A 21,819-nucleotide genomic window follows, 5' to 3' on the forward strand; every position below is an offset into this window, starting at 1 on the left:
GCTTATCTTATTCTGGGATCTTTGTGTGAAACCAGTGATGTTTATATGTTCTAGGAATTTACGATATACGTCAATCTTTGTGTCAAATCAGTCGTCTAGGGGCTTATTTTATTCTGGGATCTTTATGTGAAATCGGTGGTGGTTGTGTGTTATAGATGCTTACGATATACGTCAACCTTTGTGTCAAATCAGTCGTGTTAGTGCTTACTAGAGGCTTACAAAATGTGGGATCTTGGTATCATACCAGTCATGTTTATATGTACCAGGGGCTGACTGCGTACATAGATCTTTGTATCAATTTAGCTGTGTTTTTACTAACCAGGGGCTTACTGTATACTGGAATCTTATATGTACCAAGGGCTTACTGTACACTGTGTGTGTTGGTGCGTGTTTATGTGTGAGTGTGTGTGTGGGAGCGCGTATGCACTTGCGTTTGTGTACTCACCTGCACATTGATGTTGCTGTGTGTTCCAGACCTGAGCTGTACCGGTCGTCGGGCAAGTTTGAGCTCCTGGACAGAATCTTGCCCAAGCTGAAGGCGAGCAACCACAAGGTCCTGCTCTTTTGTCAGATGACCTCGCTGATGACCATCATGGAGGACTACTTTGTTTACCGAGGTAAGTCCTTTTTATGTTGAAGTTATTGAACCTTTTAGAAGACTACCTTCTGTGGTGTAGTTGTTAACGAGCTTTGCAGTCGCATGCAGGAGATCCTGAGTTCCGATCCTTGAGTGGGTGGACATTTTTATAGAGTATCTCAGTCTTTCTGCTGGGATGTTGTATCCCTCTTACCCTGGCTTGTCCCTGACAGGCGGGGTTGGACGATGATTGTAATGATGTATGGGGGATATTGGAGGGGGAAGGGGGAGATCGTCCTGATCTCTCTTCTTTTCTTTTTCTATAGTTGCAATTTTAATCTTCAGCGCTTATGTGACCTATGTGTGTTGCAAGTGATGTAAAACTCCTGCTAAAACGGGAAAAAAAAATGAGTCCTAGTCTCCAGGCTACTCTTGTTTCTGGTTTTGAGAAACAAGGGGTGCGAGAGACAGCCTGATGCTTGCCTGTGGTTATTAATTCTTTCATTTGTTTCTCAGGATTCCGCTATCTACGTTTGGATGGTACGACCAAGTCAGAGGACAGAGGTCAACTCTTGACCTTGTTCAACTCCAAGGACTCGCCCTACTTCATCTTCTTGCTGAGCACCAGAGCGGGAGGTCTGGGTTTGAATCTGCAGACAGCTGACACAGTGGTCATTTTCGACTCGGACTGGAACCCTCATCAGGTTGGTTGTCGCGCGTTGTGTCCTAGTAGTAGGACAGTACAGAATGTCCCGCGTAGGACAGTCATATTAGTTGTCGTGTGTTATGTTCTTGTGGTAGGACAGTGCGGGGTGTCCCACATACTATAGTCGTATCGGTTGTCATGTGGTATATTTTAGTTGTAGGACAGTCCTATTTGTAGTGGTAGGACAGCACGGGATTTCCAACGTAGGACAGTCCTATTGGCTGTCTGGTGTTACGTTTTAGTGGTTCGACGGCGTAGGGTTTTACAGTCATCTTGACTGTTTGTGGTATGTCCAAGAAGTAGGACAGTACAGGATGTCCAACATAAGACAGTATAGTGGGAGGGGGAATATGAGAAGTGGCCGTTTGTTCAGGTGACTGCCCTGTTCTGGTGGCCGTTAGAGGAGGTTCAACTGTACTTAGAGAAAGCTACTTTTACTTACCTAAAACTCCTTTACAGAAAAGAACTATTGTTTTTTTTGTTGTGAAGGATTTGCAAGCCCAGGACAGAGCCCATCGTATTGGTCAGAAGAATGAGGTTCGAGTCCTGCGTCTGATGACGGTCAACTCTGTGGAGGAGCGCATCCAGGCTGCCGCCAGGTACAAGCTCAACGTGGACTCTAAGGTCATCCAAGCTGGCATGTTCGACAACAAGTCGACCACGATGGAAAGAAAGCAGTTTCTGCAGGCTTTGCTCACTCAAGAGGCGGACGAAGACGAGGTGAGTTGTTTGTGAAGATAAGTGAACTCCCAAGTGGGGAATGAATGGATCTTGTATCCCTCTCGTCCCAGTTAAACCCTGACAGGTAGGGTCGGAAGCAGACCTTCTTTGATTAAATTGTTTTGATGAGAGTGTAAAAACCTACATTTAAAGGGGAAAACATTTTTTTTAACAAATGGGATTGAAAAAGTGTCAATTTTGACCAGAATTGTGGATTGTGTGATGATCATTGTCGTGAGTGGGGACAATCATGATTGTAAGTGGGACTGTGTTGATTGTGTGAGTGAAACTATATTGATTGTTTGTGACATAATCACGATCATGCATGCGATTATGTTGATAATTTATATGTGATATAATCGTGATTGTAATTGGGACTGAACATTTTTTGTTCATTTGTGTTATAATCATGATCTTGGGTGTGACCGTGGAGATTGTCTGTGTCATAATCGCGTTACTGAACGTGACTGTGTCGATTGCGTTAATGACTTTGTGACCGATTCCTCCACTCTCAGGAAGAAGATGAGTTCCCTGACGACGAGACCATCAACCAGATGTTGGCCAGGACAGAGGATGAGTTTGAGAGTTACCAGGTGGGTTCTGCACGCAACGCAGATAGACACATCTCCTTACTACTACTTTTTACTGACAATGATCTACATAGTTGAAGTGAAACTGAAATCTGTCCAGTCAGATTGAAATTGATCTATATAGTCATATAAACAGAGGTCTATCCAGTCATGTAGAAACAGATCTACCTAGTCATGTAGAAACAGAGACCTATCTAGTCATATAAACAGGTGTATCCAGTTAGATAGCTGATCTATCTAGTCATGTAACAGGGATGCCAAATCTCCGGTTTTTCCGACTTTTTCCGTTTTTTTCATACACTTGCAAAGGAAAGGGGAATGGTAGGAGAAATGTTTTTGTTTGCTCATTTCAAGATTTTACAAGGTTCGTTTTAGGTGAGGTGTGATGCTGCGCTCATTTTCAGGTGGTTTTTTTCAAAAATCATTTGGCATTTCTGGTGTAGAAACGGAGATCTATCTAGTTATATAAACAGGTGTATCCAGTGAGATAGTGACTGATCTATCTAGTTATATAAACAGGTGTATCCAGTGAGATAGTGACTGATCTATCTAGTTATATAAACAGGTGTATCCAGTGAGATAGTGACTGATCTATCTAGTTATATAAACAGGTGTATCCAGTGAGATAGTGACTGATCTATCTAGTTATATAAACAGGTGTATCCAGTGAGATAGTGACTGATCTATCTAGTTATATAAACAGGTGTATCCAGTGAGATAGTGACTGATCTATCTAGTTATATAAACAGGTGTATCCAGTGAGATAGTGACTGATCTATCTAGTTATATAAACAGGTGTATCCAGTGAGATAGTGACTGGTCTATCTAGTTATATAAACAGGTGTATCCAGTGAGATAGTGACTGATCTATCTAGTTATATAAACAGGTGTATCCAATGAGATAATGACTGATCTATCTAGTCCTGTTGAAACAAGTCTATCTAGTCTTGTAGGGACAGAAATCTATCCAGTCAGATAGAAACGGATCTATTTAGTTGTACAGAAATACAGCTCTATAAAATGTATAGAAACAGAGGATCTATCTAGTGATGAAGAAACAGATCTGTCCAGTTGTCTAGAAACAGATCTATCAAGTCGTAGTGGAACGGAGCTAGAAATAAGCTAACTGTGTTGATAGAGCCATCAAACCCATACGCTTACACTTTTTCCTACTGTAGAAAATGGACATGGACCGCCGGCGCAGCGAAGCCAGGGATGGCCAGAGGAAACCTCGCTTGATGGAGGAGAGCGAGTTGCCCGATTGGATCATCAAGGACGTGAAGGAGGTGGAGCGGCTGACCATAGAGGACGAGGAGGACAAGCTGTTTGGGCGGGGGAACCGCGCCAGGAAGGAGGTGGACTACTCCGACTCGCTTACCGAGAAACAGTGGCTGAGGGTGAGGGTTTGTTTGTTTGTTTACCAGAGAGAAACAGTGGGTGAGGGTTTGTTTGTTTGTCACAGAGAAACAGTTGCTCATAGTAAGGCTTTGTTTGTTGTCACAGAGAAATAAAGAAAAGTGTTACACAGTTTTCGTTTTGCGTGAACTGTTGCCATACACCATTGTTGCCTGTGGAAATAAACAGGCAAACATATTTCGATCGTAGTTGCTTCAGGCTAAAAATACACTTGCTAAATTCAGTTTAAGAAGCCGACTAACTACGGAACTAGCTATTAAGCTTCCCATCTTGACCCAAATACACGCCACAAAAATATTGTTGCAAATAGTTAAATAAAACCATGTGAAAAACAAAGACTGAGTCGTTGCGCCGGGCACAATTAGTTAAGATCATGTTCTAAACTGTACCTAAATGTCTACAGGCGATAGAAGATGGAAACTTGGACGAGGTGGTGGAAGAAGTGGCTAAGAAGCCCAAGAAGGCGAAAAAACGCAAGTCGGAGGTTGCCACGCCCAGCACCAGCAAGAAGAAGTCGGCCCCCATCATTGACGACGAGCCCAAAGAGAAGAAAAGGCGCGGCCGGCCTCCGCTGGAGAAGCAACAGCCCAACCCTCCGAAACTGACGCGTATGATGAAGAAGCTCTACGACATTGTTATCAATTACAAAGACAGGTGTGTAGATTTCTTCTCTATGACATTGTTATCAATTACAAAGACAGTTATGTAGATATCTTCTCTATGACATTGTTATCAATTACAAAGACAGTTATGTAAATATCTTCTCTATGACATTGTCATCAATTACAAAGACAGGTGTGTAGATTTCTTCTCTATGACATTGTTATCAATTACAAAGACAGTTATGTAGATATCTTCTCTATGACATTGCTATCAATTACAAAGACAGGTGTGTAGATTTCTTCTCTGTGACATTGTTATCAACTACAAAGACAGTTATGTAGATATCTTCTCTATGACATTGTCATCAATTACAAAGACAGGTGTGTAGATTTCTTCTCTGTGACATTGTCATCAATTACAAAGACAGGTGTGTAGATTTGTTCTCTATGACAATGCTATCAATAGCAAAGACAGGTGGGTGCTTTATGCAGTTAGGAGCAGTCTATAACCCTTACCTTCAGTATAGCGGTTATTCGCTTTTTTAGGCAAAACTGAGTTGATTCCTTGGTGGGTAGAAATTTTTTATCCAGTGCGTCAGTCTTTCTGCTGGGATGTTGTATCCCTTTCAGCCTGGGTTGGCCCTGACAGGCAGGGGCAGAAGCCTGCCTCCTAAATGATCTAAATTTTGTCAATGGGGGTATAAAAACTCTTACATGTAAAAAAAAGTTTCTATAGTAAATCCATCCCATTAGCTTTTGGGTGCCGTGTTAGTAGTCTCTTTCGTATCAGTCATTGACTATGAGAATGTGAATGAGTATGTATAATGATATTTCAACATTAAGATGGAACAAAAGAGAATATGAATGACAATTAGATCTGTTTGTTAATGTTTGATTATTGAGTGTTGCTTTTGGGGGGTTCTAGCTTTTGTTGCCTTTTCTTGCCCCTCACCCTACACTCACCACTCTCACCCTGGCTTGGAGGGGAGGGGGGGGGTTACATGCACCCTTTCCCTTTCTCCTGGCATAGAGAGATCAAATTTTGATTGATGAGATTTCTGTTTGTATTTACTGTTTCTTCCACTCACACAGTGGCCACACAATGTCAGCTGCTCACTTTATCCACACTGCTACTGCTGCTATGCTATAGTTACATGTTGACTTTTCTGCTTTTGTTATTTCTTTTTAACTTTTGCTTTTATGTTAAGCTTGATGATTTGTCTGAATTAGATCTTTCTTGTTTATTCTAATTTTAAGATGATGTGTCTGAATTAGTTTTTTTTGTTACCAGTATTCTAATTTTACGATGATCTTTTTCAATTTTTTACCTTCTATTGTTTTTAAGGTTTATAATTTGCCTAAAAGAATCTTCTTTATTTTGAGTTTAAGAAAAGATGTGTAGGAGTTTGTGCTCTCTAAAAAAATAAGTTAGGAAAGGTGGTGTGCTTTTTACGTTAGAAATTGGTTGTTTTGTTGTGAATGTTTGAATCCATGCGGGAGGGTTGGACTCTGTTCTATGTGTCTTTGTAGTGATTCAAGGGTGCTGAGCACCATGTTCATGCGACTGCCCTCACGCAAGGCAGCCCCAGAATACTATGAAATCATACCCAACCCTTTGGACTTCAAGAAAATCAGTGTAAGTGAACCCCAGCCTAAAGTCAAATGGTGGAAAATCCTCTCGTTTGGTTTAGAAGTAAGGTGCGAAGATGCTGTTGTTGTTGTCTTTGTTGTTTAGCCCTGGGTGTGTCCTCCCGTGTCCCCCCCCCTCCATGTACTTGGCCCGGTTTTGCTCAGATGCAGACTTGTATGTTTTGTTTTCCAGTGACGGTCGGGCACTGAGTAGCATGTTCATGCAACTACCGTCTAGGAAGCTCATGCCGGAATACTACGAAATCATTCAGAAACCTATAGATTTCAAGAAGATTTCTGTAAGTCTCACCCGCCATTCATCATAGATCACTTTCCTCTCTCATTTTTTCAACCTTCCTCTCGAGCCATTTCTGGGGGAGTGGCATCTGTGGTGAACTGACAGCTACCAAAATGTTGACTGGGGCTTTTGCTGTTTGAGCCAGTAACATTTTTTCTATCTTTCACCATCTCCTTAAAAATTAACAAAAAGCTTGTCTTGTTAATCACAAAGTAACTGTCAGTGTTCACAAGATTATTTTCATTTTCTGTTTGGCAGTTTGGTTTTGTTTTGTCGCCTCTCTAAAAAGTTTTCTTTTTTTTTTTCACAAATGTTCTCCTACCATAACTGTTGATTTATTTTTCAAGTCAAGAACTTACTGTATTCAGGGTTTTTGTCATGCATGACTTGAATCGGAGATTTTTTGCTGAAGTTTAGGAATGTAAGTCGTTTTTTTAAATGTTTAGAGGGGTGCTACTGCATTAAAATTCATGACACAAGGTGACTCGAATGGAGAATCAAAGCGTTTGTGGAAAACGAAATGGGCAATACACGAAGTAAAAGAGTGGGCAAAACAAACCCTGTTTACAGTAGATGTACTGAGTGAATGTGTTGTGAGTGGGTACCTGAGTGCTGCGTTGAGTGTGTTCCCAATGATGTGTTCTGTGTACACAGGGAACTGGGGTGGTTGGTGGGTGCTTTGGTGTGCGTTGTTCCTTCTTTCCTATAAAACATCTATCTTCCTTATCTCTCCTCCTTCTTTTCTTTGAATGTTACGCTTTAGCTACTCCTAAGCTTCGACACTTATGGCCTTTCTTAGTGGGTGTTTGGTGTTTTCTCTGGTATGGTTTGCTTCTTCTTTCCTGTCTAACATCTCTCGTCCTTATCTCTCCTCCTCCTTTGTTGTGTTTGTTACTCTCTCGTAACGCCTCTTATCTTCGGCATTTATATGACCTTATTGTGATGCAAGTTCCGTAAAACACTTACTAAAACAAATTTAAAAAACTGACCTTTTTGCGTTACAAGTCCTGTAAAACTCGTATAATTGAGGACAATGTTTCTGTCCGATTTTTGTTCCCTGCTGGTTCAATATTTGTCTTTTCTAGAATTCTTTGTCTGTCCTACTTCTTTACTTTCCCTCTGTTGTTTCTGTCTGTCACACTTTTTCTCAGTACTAAATGAGCATTATTGTGTCAATATGTGCTTGCCTTTACTGAAACAAAGATAACTGGCACACAGTATTGCTCAGTTGTTTAGAGACATATGACATAAATCTACCAAACCCCAGTAAACCATCAGATCTATAGTGATCAAACTGTATGTTTATTGCGTGGAGCTTTCATTCTTACTCAATTTTGTGTTTATTTTATGCGGATACGTTAAACAGAAGTGGAGTTTTAGGGTAGTTTTTGGTGCTGAAGACTTGGATGATGAAATTAAGTGTGTACTAATCTGTGGAATAACCTTCGGTATACTAAGAGTCAATGAGGATGTAACTGTAGTGCTTTAGTACTTTAAAAAAATATATAACTGAGACGTTTAAGATCTTCAAATGATACAGGAATTGCGATGATCTAAGAAGAAGACAAGTACAACAAATGTGTCATGATGCAATGGAATCGGATGCTCATCGACTTTTGAGCATAATATAGAGTTATTGATATAATCTTAAAGCTTGTTCATTTGATGGGAAAAAAAATTCTCATTTTCCTGGACTAGAAGTCGAGATATTTGTGAGTATCTGTTGAAACTATAAATTTACATTTTTTGTGCCTTGGATCATTTTTCAGTTAAATCCGCACAAATGTTTTTAAATGGACATAAAAGGTGTTGTTATTGTTAAATGGTCTCACAATGTGCATTTTCTGTCTTTTGATTCATCAGTTGAGTGATAATTCTGCATTGTACAGGGCTGTAATATAACTTACCATTATTCTTATTACAGTTTCAATTTAACCTCATTGAAATTTCCATTTTCTTAAATATTTTTATATGTGGATTTAGATGTGGCTTTCTTTTAGAAAAATGAAGTATTTTGCTGAACTCGAACTACCAGAATAAAAGATAATGATTGTATAACAGGATCTTTAAAGAAGGTGTTTAATACACTTGATGATTTTTTTTTTTTTTCCCCCCTGCTTTTTTTGTTTTTAAAAAAGTGAAAAAATGGATAATTTTGCCCTTTGTTCCTCTTTTAGACGCGCATCTCCACGCACCGCTACCGCACCATTGATGAACTAGAGGCAGACATCATGGAGCTGTGCCAGAACGCTCAGAGCTTCAACATGGAGGGATCTGTGGTCAGTGGTCTACTTACGTGTTTGAGCGCCTTTAACCCTCTAAGCGCTAAGCCATTTTTACCATTACTTCCCTTCAGCACTAGGTTCATTTTAGAAAAATGGTAATTTTCAACATGGCTATAAAAAAAGCTCATATCTTTCATTTTTATCATAATTTCTAATTACAGTAAGAAGGAAAAATGTGTCTTAAACAATGAACTACCCTTATGTCTGGTCAGGTGTGTTTTTTAATGATGTTGTTGTTGGTATCAAAACCCTCATCATTTTTAGTGCAGCCTGCTTTGAGATCGAGGCTCTCGTGGCCTAGAGGTTAAGCTGTTGGCCTCTCATTCAAAAGGTACCGGGTTTGTATCTGGGTAGCAACAGAAAAATTTTCTTCTCTAAATTTGTCTCCTTTCACCTCATTTCCTGCTCTCTAGCAATGTTCTGTTGTCTGCTTTCGTCTCCTCCTTCTGCCCCCACCCCCTCACCTCCTTTGCCCCTTCCTCTGGGCTCCTGATTTTTTCTGCAGCCTTTCTACTGCTACTCCTTCGCTTCTTCTTACTGCTGTCTTTCAGCCACACCCCCGATCTTCTGGTAGGAAAGATCTACACCTAGCCTTCTCGGACAAGGGCGAAAAATCTCGGAGGACCCATGTGCAAGTTGCGCACGTTAAAGATCCCTTGGTGGTCTAAAGTCGATAAGAGTAGGCTTCGGCCGCCACCCGGGCAAAATTCAAAATTTCCTACCAACTGAAAATATTAGGTGTGTCCCGCGCGCTCATATGACCTTATGCAATTGCGAGCGCCGTAAAACACTTTACAAAAACAAACAAACAAAGCTTGCTAGATCTAGATCTACGACACGATATCCCCATCTTTCTCACGAAGATCTAAATCTTTTATTTAAGGACCTAATCCTTCTAACTCTTTATCACAGTGGTCCGATTCCAGGAAAATGTTGGGTAAATCTGAGTCTAAATCAGCCGACGAATCCGACATTTTGAAAACTGTAAACAATATCCCAGAAAATTGCCGATAAAAAACTCCCAACCGATCCCAGAGTGAGAAATTCGCGGCCAGCGGCACTAATAAACGTTGCTCTGGTGGACTGTAGTCACCAGGAGTTTAAAAAATGGCCATTATCATGTCAGGGGTATAGTTTCTACACTCATGTCAGATCACGACCGGTGGTCGTGATGCGTGCAGAAGGGAGGTATGAGTCATCACGACCGGTCGTGATGCGCACGCAGAGGGTTAAGAGGCAGCTTGCATTGTATGCTTCCCAGGAAGTTGAGATTGTTTCAGAACGCTATCAGGTCTGCTGGGGTAATAGTATAGATTGTAAAGTGCATATAGCTTGTGGTTGAGCAGGAATTCGCGCCCTACAAATGCTATCTAAAATTATTATTATTTTTATTGTTACATAATGTTGTCTGTGGGGACGTGTCAAACTTGTGTGTCATAATTTGAATTTGGTTCCTGGGTGGACAGAAATGTTTACTGAATAGCTCGGTCTTTCTGCTGAGATGTTATATTCCTCTTAAATCGGATTGGCCCTAACAGGCGGGGTGGGAAGTCTACCTTCTAAATAATATAAATTTTGTCGACGAGGTCGTAAAAATACTTTTATGTATAAAAACATTAGTTAATTTGTACTCACTGTAGGGACATGTCTGTCTGCCAGTTTGTTTGTGTGGATGGTAGGCATGTGCTCTGGTGTGGTTTGGTCCTTCTGTCCTATCAATCATTTACCGTCCTTATCTTTCCTCCTCCTTTTCTTTGTATGTTGCACCCCCTGGGCAGTGCCACTGATTGAAGTGTCTTTAGGCCATAAGTCCATTCCCAAAGGGGGGACTTTTCTCGTTCTAATGCACAGTAGAATTGTAAATGGGCTGATCCAACAATGTCATGCTCATAACTGTGCCTGAACTACAACAGGGAACTGTTGCTTTTTCTTTCCTAATCCTTACTATCGTCATTTTTTATCTACTTCTTTTGTATGTTTGTCACACTTTTGTGACCCGCTATTTCCGGGGTGCCTTGATAGTAGAAGCAGACTTTGTGCTGTTGAAGCTAGAGAGGTGAGCAGAGTAAGTCTGATTCCCTGTAAGGACTTCTCTGTTGACATCCACCCCTTGGCGCTCATATGACCTTATGCTGTTGCAAGCCCTGTAAAACCTCTACTAAAACAAAACTTGGTATGTTACTTTTTAGTAACCCCTAAATCTTCAGTACTTATATGACCTAGATGTGTTGCAAGTAAAACTCTTACTAAAATTTAAAAAATCTACGAGGTTTCCTTTGAGTTTACAGTGTGTTTGTGTGTCACAGATCTACGAAGATATTATCATGCACCTGTTTGTTTATTTGTGTGTCTGTTTGTGTGTCACAGATCTACGAAGACTCTATCGTGCTCCAGTCAGTGTGCACCAATGCAAGGGAGAAGCTGGAGAAAGACATGGCCAAGGGGAAGCCCGATGAATCGTCCAGTGACACGGAGAACAGCGAGGAGGAGGAGGAGAAGGAGGAGGAGAGCGAGGAAGATGGGGATGATGAAGACAGTGAGTGTCTTGTTGTTGTTGTTGTTGTATTAGTTGTCATAGTAGTTGTTGTTGTAGCTCTAGTGTTTGAGCCTGTAGCTAGATGTCTTTTTCAGTATGTGAAATTTTTAGATAAAAACTGAGGGATTGTGTGTCTCATGTCTGTGTCGTGCTGCAAGTTTCTGAGTTGTGTGTGCTCATTTGTGTTTCTGAACCATTCTTATGTACAGTAGAATGGTAAATGGGCTGATTTATCAATGTCGTGCTCATACTGTGCCGGAACAACGTTGGGGAAACTGCTGCTTTTTCTTTCCTCATCCTTGCTATTTTCCCTTTTCCTCTACCTCTTTTGTATATTTGTCACTCTCTTGTGAACTACTATTTCTAGGATGCCTTGATAGTCGAAGCAGACTTTGTGCTGTTGAGGCTAGAGAGGTGAGCAGAGTAAGCCTGTATTCCCCGTTTAGCAGGCTTTGTGCTGTTGAGGCTAGAGAGGTGAGCAGAGCAAGTCTGATTCCCCGTTTAGCAGACTTTGTGCTGTTGAGGCTAGAGAGGTGAGCAGAGTAAGCCTGTATTCCCCGTTTAGCAGACTTTGTGCTCTTGAGGCTAGAGAGGTGAGCAGAGTAAGTCTGGATTCCCCGTTTAGCAGATTTTGTGCTGTTGAGGCTAGAGAGGAGAGCAGAGTAAGCCTGTATTCCCCATTTAGCAGACTTTGTGCTGTTGAGGCTAGAGAGGTGAGCAGAGTAAGCCTGGATTCCCCGTTTAGCAGACTTTGTGCTGTTGAGGCTAGAGAGGTGAGCAGAGTAAGCCTGAATTCCCCGTTTGGACTTCTCTGTTGACATCTATCCCTTGGCGCTTATATGACCTTATGCAGTTGCGAGCTCCGTAAAAACTTATTAAAACTGAACTGAGCTGTGTGTGTCGTAAAACATGTTCCTGGGCTGTGTTGTATGTTCCCTTTGTCTGTGTCATGTAGCATAACTGTGTGTCACTCTGTGGTGTGCAGCGTGTTTCTCAACTGTGTGTGTGTTCATTTTGTTTGTAGGGGTGGTTTGAGGGCGCCATCTACTTCTTTTTATTCTCTTTTTTTGTTTCTGCCTATGCCTTGCCTCCTCCCTGCACTATATGACAGGTATTGTGTTAATGTGCTTCTCTTTACTCAAACTCAAACTTTGTCTGTTTTTCACTCCTTAGGCCAAGCAACGAGAACAAGAAAGAAGAAAGAGAATGGAAAGAAGACGCCTAAGGAGGTTGGTGGAGACTTGATCAACGATGTGTCAGATCCTTTCGTTTTAAAAAGAAAAAAATTATGAATGTTATAAAGGATCTGATGTGGTCTGCTCCTTCTTTTCCATCAAACATGTGTCATCCTTATATCTTTCCTCCTTTATTTCTTAATGTTTTTATTTAATACCTCTAAATCTTTGGTACTTATGTGACCTATTTGTGTTGCAAGTGCTGTAAAACTCTTAGCTTAAACTAAAGAGACGTTATCAACATATTGAGAAGCGGCGAAGAAAAGTCCTCACTGCTGTATTTGAAAACATTTTGTGTGCCCAAGCATTAGGAAGCTGTTAGTTTTTCTTTACCTTTCTCTGTCTAGCTTTAAGGGTGGTTGGCGGGTGTTCTGATGTGGTTTGCTCCTTTCCTATCAAACGTCTATTGCTCTTATCTCTCCTCTTTCTAAACTTTCTTTTCTTTGTATGTCACTCTCAGGCAACACCTGATCTCCAGCACTTATATGACCTATTTGTGTTGTGAGTGCTGTAAAACTCTTCCCAAACCAAGAACAAAACAGTTCAATGTGTTTTATTATGTTTCCCTATGCTGCTTGGGTTGGCCCTGACAGTGGACAGGGTCGGAAGCCCACCTTCTAAATGGTCAAAATTTTGTCAATGGGGGGGGGAGGGGGGGGCGCATCATTTAAAAACATTTAAAAAGTGGGTGATGGGGAGATGTTCTAGTGTGGACTGCTTCATCTTTCCTATCAAACATCCATCGTCCTTTCTCTCCTCATTCTTTTTTGTGTTTGTTACTCTCGTAACACTTCTTATCTTTGGCACTTGTATGACCTAATAGTGTTACAAGTGGCATTTTAAACTCTTAATAAAGCTTTTAAAAAAGATTTACATTTTTCGTCCAGCCGGAGAAAACGCGCAAAAACGCCAAACGTCGCGCTGCGACCAAAGTGAGACATCCTATCATCAGCGATGACGACAGTGAGGAGGACAAGGTCTGATTGACTCACACACACCCCCAAACTTTGGCGTTGTAACTGTGGTATGTGCATGCCTTCCCTAAAACCTCTGTTGTCTGTGTGTGTTTGTGTTTTTATATGTATGTGTTTGTGTGTATCTATGTCTTGTGTGTTTGTATATATGTGTGTGTGTGTGTGTATCTATGTCTTGTGTGTTTGTATATATGTGTGTGTGTCGGGATATGGCTGGTTATATGTTTTCAGTTGTTTGAATCCCTCCATTATTGTTGTGTGTGTGTGTGTGCGCGTGTTGTGTGTGTGTGTGCGTGTTGTGTGTGTGTGCGTGTGCGTGTTGTGTGCGCGCATATGTGTATGTGTGTGTGTGTGTGTACACGGATGATTGTATGTTGTCAGACATTCCAACCCCTTCATTGCTGTTGTGTCTGTTTGTCTGTCAGTGTGTGTGTCTGTGAACGCTTGTGTCTGTCTTTTGTGAATTGTTCCAACCCCTCCATTGCTGTTGTCCAAACTCTTTCGTTGTGGTAGGAAGTAAGTTCTCCTGACATTGCTGGGATCCATACGTTTAGATGTATGTACATGTTCCAGAAATGTACGCTGGCGGTCTAGTGGTTAGGCTGTTGGGCTTGTAACCAACAGATCATGGGTTCGAACCCTGTGGGTGGGCTCTGGTCGAGTGTGAATAAGCACTTTATAAATCCAACTTATCTATTATTTATTAATCTATGGCAGTACTGACTAGACTTTATATATTTTTGTGGGTTGGTGTTAGTTGTGGTATGGTATGTGTGTCACAACAAGGTGGAATCAGGTGCTTGTCAAATTTTGGGCAAGGTTATGGAGCTATTGGTGTTATCTTAAAATCTGTTCATTAGCCTTGCTTTTAATGAAAGAATACTCATTTATCTTGAATGGAAGTCTAGGTATTTGCCATTGAAGGAGATGGGGGCCACTTGGTGTCAGAAGGAAAATTAGGGAGAAAATGGCCACCAAACTTTGGTGACTTCCAAAACATTTTTTGCGTGTTCGATCGTTTTTCAGTAAAAATCCATGCAGGAATGTGTTTTTAAGTGAACTTAAAAGGTGTAGAGCCCAAAAACAAACCTGGGAAACTTTCTTCAATTTCATTATTTTAACGAGTGCCTGATTTCACCACAATGCAACACTCATATATTTGTATAGAGATAGAAATGTGGCTCTGGACTGTACAAAGGGTCACCTATGTGACAGTTGTGGGGTTTGAATCTACCTGTGCTTTACATGAAAGTCATTTTCTCTGTTTTCAATATTTCTCTATTGTTGATCCCTAAAATGATCTAAATTGTGTCGAAATGTTTGATTCCATGCTCAGTTGACAGCTGGAGAAATGTTACGAGCTGACCTAAATTTTGGTATGTAGTGTAATGGGGTTTGTTTTTACGAATGAGTTGTAGAAACCTTACGCAATGCAGGTTCTGATGGCAAATGTTGTCTAGCAGTTTTTGTTATTTGTAAGACGAATTGTGTCAAAAATCATCTTCAATAATATATTTTTGTCATGAAATATCTCAAAGCCTGGTAAATGTAGGTAGATAAATGGCTTAAGAATCATTTGTTAATGGAACTCAGTGTTCTGTTGATTTGTTTATCTTTTTTACCCTGTAACTCAGGTGGAGCAAATTGGTCTTCCAGTACATTTTTCCAGGCACCCACACATTTGGTCAACAATGAGAGCATGGTTTTTGTTTTGCATGTTTGTGATAACTATTCTGTTGTCTGTTATATGTAATGAGTCTATAACATATAGACTATATATATAATATGTATGTGTGTGTGTGACGACGTGGTGGTATGGGGCGCTCGTCAATTTTGGTGCATGTGGAGTTACTGGTATCATCATAACTGTTGTTCATTTGTCTTTCTTTTGATGATAAAAAATACCCATCTACTTTGAATGGAAGATATTCACTATTGAAGGAGATGGGGTCGGCAGGTTTCGGGGGTAAAATTAGCCGCCAAAATTTGCTTACTTCCTTAGTCTGAGAGTCCATTGAAAGTGAAATTTTACTTTTTTTGTGCTTTTAATCAATGATTTTCAGTAAAATCTACACAGAAATGTGTTTTTGAATGAACAATAAAGGGGTTGAGCCAAAACAACAAAAGTTTGATAAAAATTGCCGAACTGGTGGGAAAATGACAGTTTCTTCAATTTCACTATTTTGACGAGCGTCTGGTTTCCCCACTCTGCCTCACATATATTATTGATGTGGGTTGAAGTACAGTCAAAATTGTCCAAGACCGCCACGTTAACACGTTCTTATGCACAGTAGAATTGTAAATAGGCTGATTTATCAATATCATGCTTATACTGTGCCTGAACAACATAGGAGGGAACTGCTGCTTTTTCTTTCCTCATCCGTACTATTGTCATTTTTTCTCTACTTCTTTTGTAAGTTTGTTACTCTCTTGTGAACTGCTATTTTCTGGGTGCCTTGATCGTCAAAGCAGACTTTGTGCTGTTGAGGCTAGAGAGGTGAGCAGAGTAAGCCTGGTTCCTTGTTTGGACTTCTTTGTTGACATCCACCCCTTGGATGACCTTATGCAGTTGCAAGCACTGTAAAACCTTACTAAAACTTAAAAGAAGTGGGAAGTGGTTGTTTGGACAGGTGGCTGTAAGCACAGGTGTGACTGTACCCCCCCCCCCCCCCCCCCCCCCCCCCCCTGTCAGGACAGCACACATAAGTGTTTCCCCAGCAGACTGCAATCGAGATGAGCTGAATGTTTTTTGTGGTGTACTTAACTTGTCTGATCCAGCGGCCATTTGGGTTCTAGCCCGTCGGCCTTTCGATATGGCAAAGAATTTACAGGTTTTAATCAGCTGTGCTTTCTTTTTGTGGTGTACAGAAGTCTCCGCCTAAACGCACGATACTTGCAGCGTGCGTTTACGTGAGCCTGTGCAAAGGGGAAAAGGGACGCGCACATTCATTTCCTTGATATTTTTGTGACCTCCGCAGATAATTCAGCAAAATGTGACTGGTTTACAATGTATTATAGATTCTCTGATTGTGGTTATGACTACAAAAGGTGTGGAATGATAAGTGAAAAAAAAGGGGAAAGACTAACTCACTGTAATAGGCCTACTAATCTTTAACTCACTGAGCACCACGCCCCGATTGGCCTCCAAGTCCAAGCCCCAGGGGACCTGAAAATTCATTAAAAAATGAAATGAAATGTTGCTTTCTGTTCTAGTTAATAAGATATGGGTTCAACAGGCACAATAAACACATTTTGTGAAGAATGAATGACAAAAAAAAATGTATGGGACAGAAAGTTGGGACAAATTTGCCCCAGAAAAAAAAAGGAAGTGATGTGACAAAGCAGAAATCTAATAAACTTACACAAAATGGTTGTGGCAGTGTGTGTTTGTGTGTAGGAGAACGAAGCATTAGTATGTGCAGTGAAATAGCATAAAAAATGTACAGTGAAGTCGCCTAAAAATGTAAGTGATAATTAATTTTGAAAAAGACAAAAAAAATAGATCTATTTCCTCGGTGACAGGCTGAGAAGTGTTTTCATTGTCAGTGCTGCTAGGGCTAGGACTAGATCTGGCAATAGATGTCCCAGGTCTGGGTACCTTATATATCTTCTCCACTTTGAGGGCTGATTTGAACTAGATTATACAGACCTGCCACTCATCCCGATTTTTTGCCCCAAATCTCAAGCATCCCGATTTTCCCGATTTCGATCACGTGTATCCCGATATTTTGTCCCAATCTGCTGTTGTGCCGGATTTTTCTAAAAACTAACTCTGCCTTCTCCTTTATAGCGGGAAGCACCCGTTGCACTTTTTGTCAGTAGGAACTCGAAGCATTATTTCCCGAAATATCGATGCCGCATTTAGTAGTTGACTCGTCCCAAGTTGTGTGTGATCTTTACCCGCGCTCAGAATTCTCCGATGATAGCCTGGTAACTGTTACAATTTGGGACATTTAATAATCGATAATGTTCGTAGTTCCGCTGTTACTTTCAAAACAAGCCTTGTCCGAGGTCTGGTAACTGCGCGTTCACATCAAACACTCAGACGAGTGACAGTCTTTTTAACCCTTACACAACTAACATGTAAATCCGCTGACAAGACAAACATACGACCGTTGTCGCTGCTTTTGTCTGAACACATGAGGGATAAAAAGAGATTTGTTGGTACATTTGGACGGTCGGCCGCCGTCGTTATTCTAGAAGTAGAACGACCGTTGCTCATCCGGGTGTTTCGTGTGAAAGCGCAGTAAGTCGGACCCGTTAGTAAAATTGTTAAAATCGCACATTCGCGTCACGTGACCTGTCATCGCCATCTGAGTTCTGCGTGTCGGGGACCGTCCGTTGACGGGGTCAACTTAAGTTCATATATTTCGGGACTTATTGGTAGGGGTGGGGGGGTATAGACACTTGGACTAGAATGCTTGACGCGATGCTTCAGAAGTTACAAAAAAACAATAACTCGCACGCACACACACACACACGCGCGCGCGCAAACAAACAAAGACACACAGAGGGCATATAGGCCAAGGAATTTATGGACACCCCTGGAAAAAATTTGAGTCAGCTTTGACAGTCACCTTGGTGATTTGCTGTTGATCCCGATTTTTTTCACTAAATCCTGAATTTTCCCCCCTGAGATCCTGATTTTGAGGTTTCATAGAGTGGCAGGTCTGAGTATAGTACTATTAGTATTAGGGCTAGATCTATCTTCATCCCCAGCCGGACCAGGCTGCGTACTCGCTGACGAGTCAGATTCACGATCGAGAGACGGTGTTGGTCAAGACCTAGGTCTAATGTCATTTTGTCAGTCATCTTCATCACTGCTAGACGATTTCACATTTTGATTTATGAAGTTATCTATCTGATACTTCACTGTCACTTAAATCTTCACCAAAATTATCGAAAGTTTCAATTAACGTCGATACAACTCGCCGTGCCATGCTCGGTGTACGAGAAACAACGAACTGTGCGGAAGTTCTTTACTTTCAGTTATTCAGTCCGTTTGACAAATAACCTGTTTATTCGCATTAAAAGTGATGAATATACACAGAGAACTAGCTTGTTGATATCCTGTTTAAACCACTGGGGCTATTTGCAAGCATTTTTAAACTGCTTGGTTTACTTTATAGTCAACTATAGTTGAACCCGCGTACGAATTTTACCGGACCACGTATGCTGCAGGAGCGGTGCTCAGTGAGTTAATCCTATGGGTCTATCAACTTTCTACAGCATTCATGCGTGTTGCGCATCATAGGCCCAACTAAACATTACAGTCACTTGAACTCCAGTGAGAAACCGTCTCTCAATGATGCATTTGGAAGAATGACCAATCCAAAGACATTAGAGTCTCACACCCCCCCCCCCCCCCCCCAAACATCGCTTGCCCGGTCCTAGACCTAAGCCTGTGTCTTTGGACAGTTAGATGTGAAAATGCTCTCCATCACTCTCTTTCTTCTGCATGAGGGGCAGTCTTGCCAAAATCCAGTTGCCGAGACTTATCTTATGTAAGCTGTGTGGGCTGTTGTGAAAATTTCACTTTGTCAAGCTTTACCTGTTGAGATGTTTTGCGGATCGAAGCATGTGTTTAGGGAAAGGGGGCGTGTGTTTGTACGTCTAAATTGCGTAGATAAACACTCATCAAATGATAAAAGTGTGCGTTGGAGCGGAGCAGAGTGTGGCGTCGATATTCTAGTTGCGGGTTCGAGGGTCAGAGCCTCAGGCTCGACATTGTGTCCTTGGGAACGCCACTTCACACAAATTTTCCTCACTTCACTCAGGTGGGAATGGTTACCCTGCCATAGGCCACGAAAGATCTTGTCCATATGTTAGTGTTTTAGTGCCTACATAAAATGGCAGCTTATACTATGCTTCCCAGAAAGTTGATATTGTTTCAGAATGCTATCAGGTCTTCTGGGGGTAATAATATAGATTGTAAAGCTTATAAAGCTTGCTGTTGAGCAGGAGTTTGCATTGTACAAATTCTATCTATTATTATGGCCTGTGTTTAGGTGGAGACCCTGTACAGCATTTAGTGTTTAAAAAAAAATTGTGACAGAGCTCTTAAGCAACAGGCTTACCAACTGACCCGAATTTCCCAGGATTGTCCTGGATTCGTCAATCTCAGAAAGCTGTGAGTCTACTTACACTGTGCATTGTTTACGCTACCTGACCGTACAGGCTACTTTGACTTTTATGTGAAGTTGGGTGCACATTGCCAGAACTAGGAAGATAGAAGTAGAAGGAAAGTTTGGTTCACATAAAAGTTTGGTTGCTTTGAAGTTTTATTTTAAGATGGCTCTATCTATGGCTACTATCTAGGTAACCCTTTTTGTGTATTTTTCTGTGCACCTCTGTGGCTTTTTTTTTTTTTTTAAATTAAAAATATTTTTTTTTGGTGGGGTATGAATGTTGTGTGCTCATTTATTTTTGCTTCTCTGTTACAATATTTAAAATTTAAAAAAAAAATATTTCGGAGGAGAGTAGATGTAAGTTGCTGGCTTAGTTGTTTATTGCTTTGTTTTTGTTTCTTTGTTGTGCAGCAAGAAGAAGAGGAAGACCGACGGCCCTTGTCCCGATGTTCCTCCAGACTTTCTTCCTCGGGCAGCAACAAAAAACGCTGAGTGTTCAGATGACAGGACACAGGCCTACACATGTGTGTGTGACAGAGAGAGAGAGAGTCTTGTGTTTTTGTGTGTGTGTGTGTGTGTGTGTGTGTGAGAGAGAGAGAGAGAGAGAGTGTGTGTGTTTTTGTGTGTGCACGAGGATGAGAGAGATGGGAAATACAGGTGCTGTTTTTGTCGATTTTATTGAGATGTGTATGTTGTTTGGAACGTTTAGATACGTTTTACTGCAATGTTTTGAATGGGGCTGAAGGTCAAAGGATAGGGCACTGATAGGTCGGAGGGCTGGGCCAATGGTAGGTCAAAGGGCACCACTCGCAGGTCAAGGGAGGTCAGAGGGCGACATCTGATAAGTTCAAGTTAAAGGGCAGGGCTACTGATAGTTCAAACGCTTTGTCCCGTCTGTTATGTTTCTTCCCAGACATAATTGACCATTTGAGACGGGTGTATGTGTGCGTGCCAGTGCACTTTTGTGTGTATGTTGATGTTATCGTCACTGCAGTGGTGGCTGGAGGCAGAGTGCATCTCAGAGTAGTGGTTGGCACGAATGCTCTCCATTACTCTTTGTTTTTTCTTTGGCTAACTCGCTGAGCCCTGGCCAGTATGGAGATGCTGTGGATACTCCTGGCTGGATATTTTCACACTTTTTGCTCCAAAATCTTCAGGACCAAATATTTCGCCACCGGTAATTTCTGGCTCAGATTAATACATTTCTCCTCTTTGTAAAACTGTCAACTTTAATTAAGTTATCTGTTAAACTTTTTGCTCCACAAATTTTTTGAATACCAACAATTTTTGCAATGCATTTCTGCTCATTCAATGTGACAGAAAAATAATACCAAAAATTATGCTAATTATATTTACACAAAAATATGAGGACTAGATCTAGCATTCTAAATTTTACTTGAAATTATGATACTGTCCTACAAAGTTCTCTGTCATCCCTAGATCATGTTTTTTGAAAATTGTCGGCGACAAGCTTCTGGAAGGCAACAAAAGTTTCACATCTAAACTACAGTACGTCCATAGAAGTAGGAAATCTTTTTTTCCTGTTTGGAAAATGAGTAAGCTAAAGCTTTGTACAAAACTTATATATATCGCATTATTAGATCATTGTCTTGGGGAAAAATGCAAAAACCCAATCCTGTCTCATCTTTGGGACTAAGGCTCAGTAAGTTAGGAGTTCTTGTGCTTTGTACCCCATCACTTCATGTATTCACTTGTGTCGGTCAGCCAGCTCTGGGTTTTGACTTTCAACATTTCACCTCATATAGTCTCTTGTCAAAGACAGAAGTGTCTTGTGTTCTTTTTCACTTTGCTTCTCTCGGCTAGCCTCAATTTTACTCATCATTTTTTCTTTCAAATGTACCATCCATTTACTTAGCACATCATAAACATTGACTTTGGAAGAAGACTGCAGCATAACTTGCTGATTTCTTGTATGTCTGGGACAAGTCTGCCTATAGCTGTACCGGAGACTTGTGGGTAGTTTGACAATTTCCTGTTTGGACTTGTTTGAGTTTTTTGTTCATGAACTCTTCAAGAATTATCTTTTTATTATTATAATTTTTTTTAATGTACTGTAGTATGTGTTTTGTGTTGTACGGTATAAATAAAGTAAAGAACTTTCA

General features: G+C 41.0%; 1 protein-coding gene across 1 annotated transcript in view; it reads left to right on the top strand.

The window, feature by feature from the left end:
- LOC101849377 (probable global transcription activator SNF2L2) overlaps window positions 1-21,819 on the top strand; it is a gene marked incomplete in the record, with an annotated part of 43,475 nt that extends 21,656 nt beyond the window's left edge. Inside the window, 12 exon segments of the mRNA XM_013083038.2 lie at window positions 475-617; window positions 1,094-1,281; window positions 1,773-2,003; window positions 2,519-2,596; window positions 3,772-3,990; window positions 4,413-4,663; window positions 6,434-6,539; window positions 8,716-8,817; window positions 11,191-11,359; window positions 12,533-12,588; window positions 13,482-13,571; window positions 20,108-21,819. Coding sequence (XP_012938492.1) covers window positions 475-617; window positions 1,094-1,281; window positions 1,773-2,003; window positions 2,519-2,596; window positions 3,772-3,990; window positions 4,413-4,663; window positions 6,434-6,539; window positions 8,716-8,817; window positions 11,191-11,359; window positions 12,533-12,588; window positions 13,482-13,571; window positions 20,108-20,188 — 1,714 coding nt within the window.

Source organism: Aplysia californica, unplaced genomic scaffold (assembly GCF_000002075.1).
Source record: "Aplysia californica isolate F4 #8 unplaced genomic scaffold, AplCal3.0 scaffold00206, whole genome shotgun sequence".
Taxonomy (NCBI): Eukaryota; Metazoa; Mollusca; class Gastropoda; order Aplysiida; family Aplysiidae; genus Aplysia; species Aplysia californica.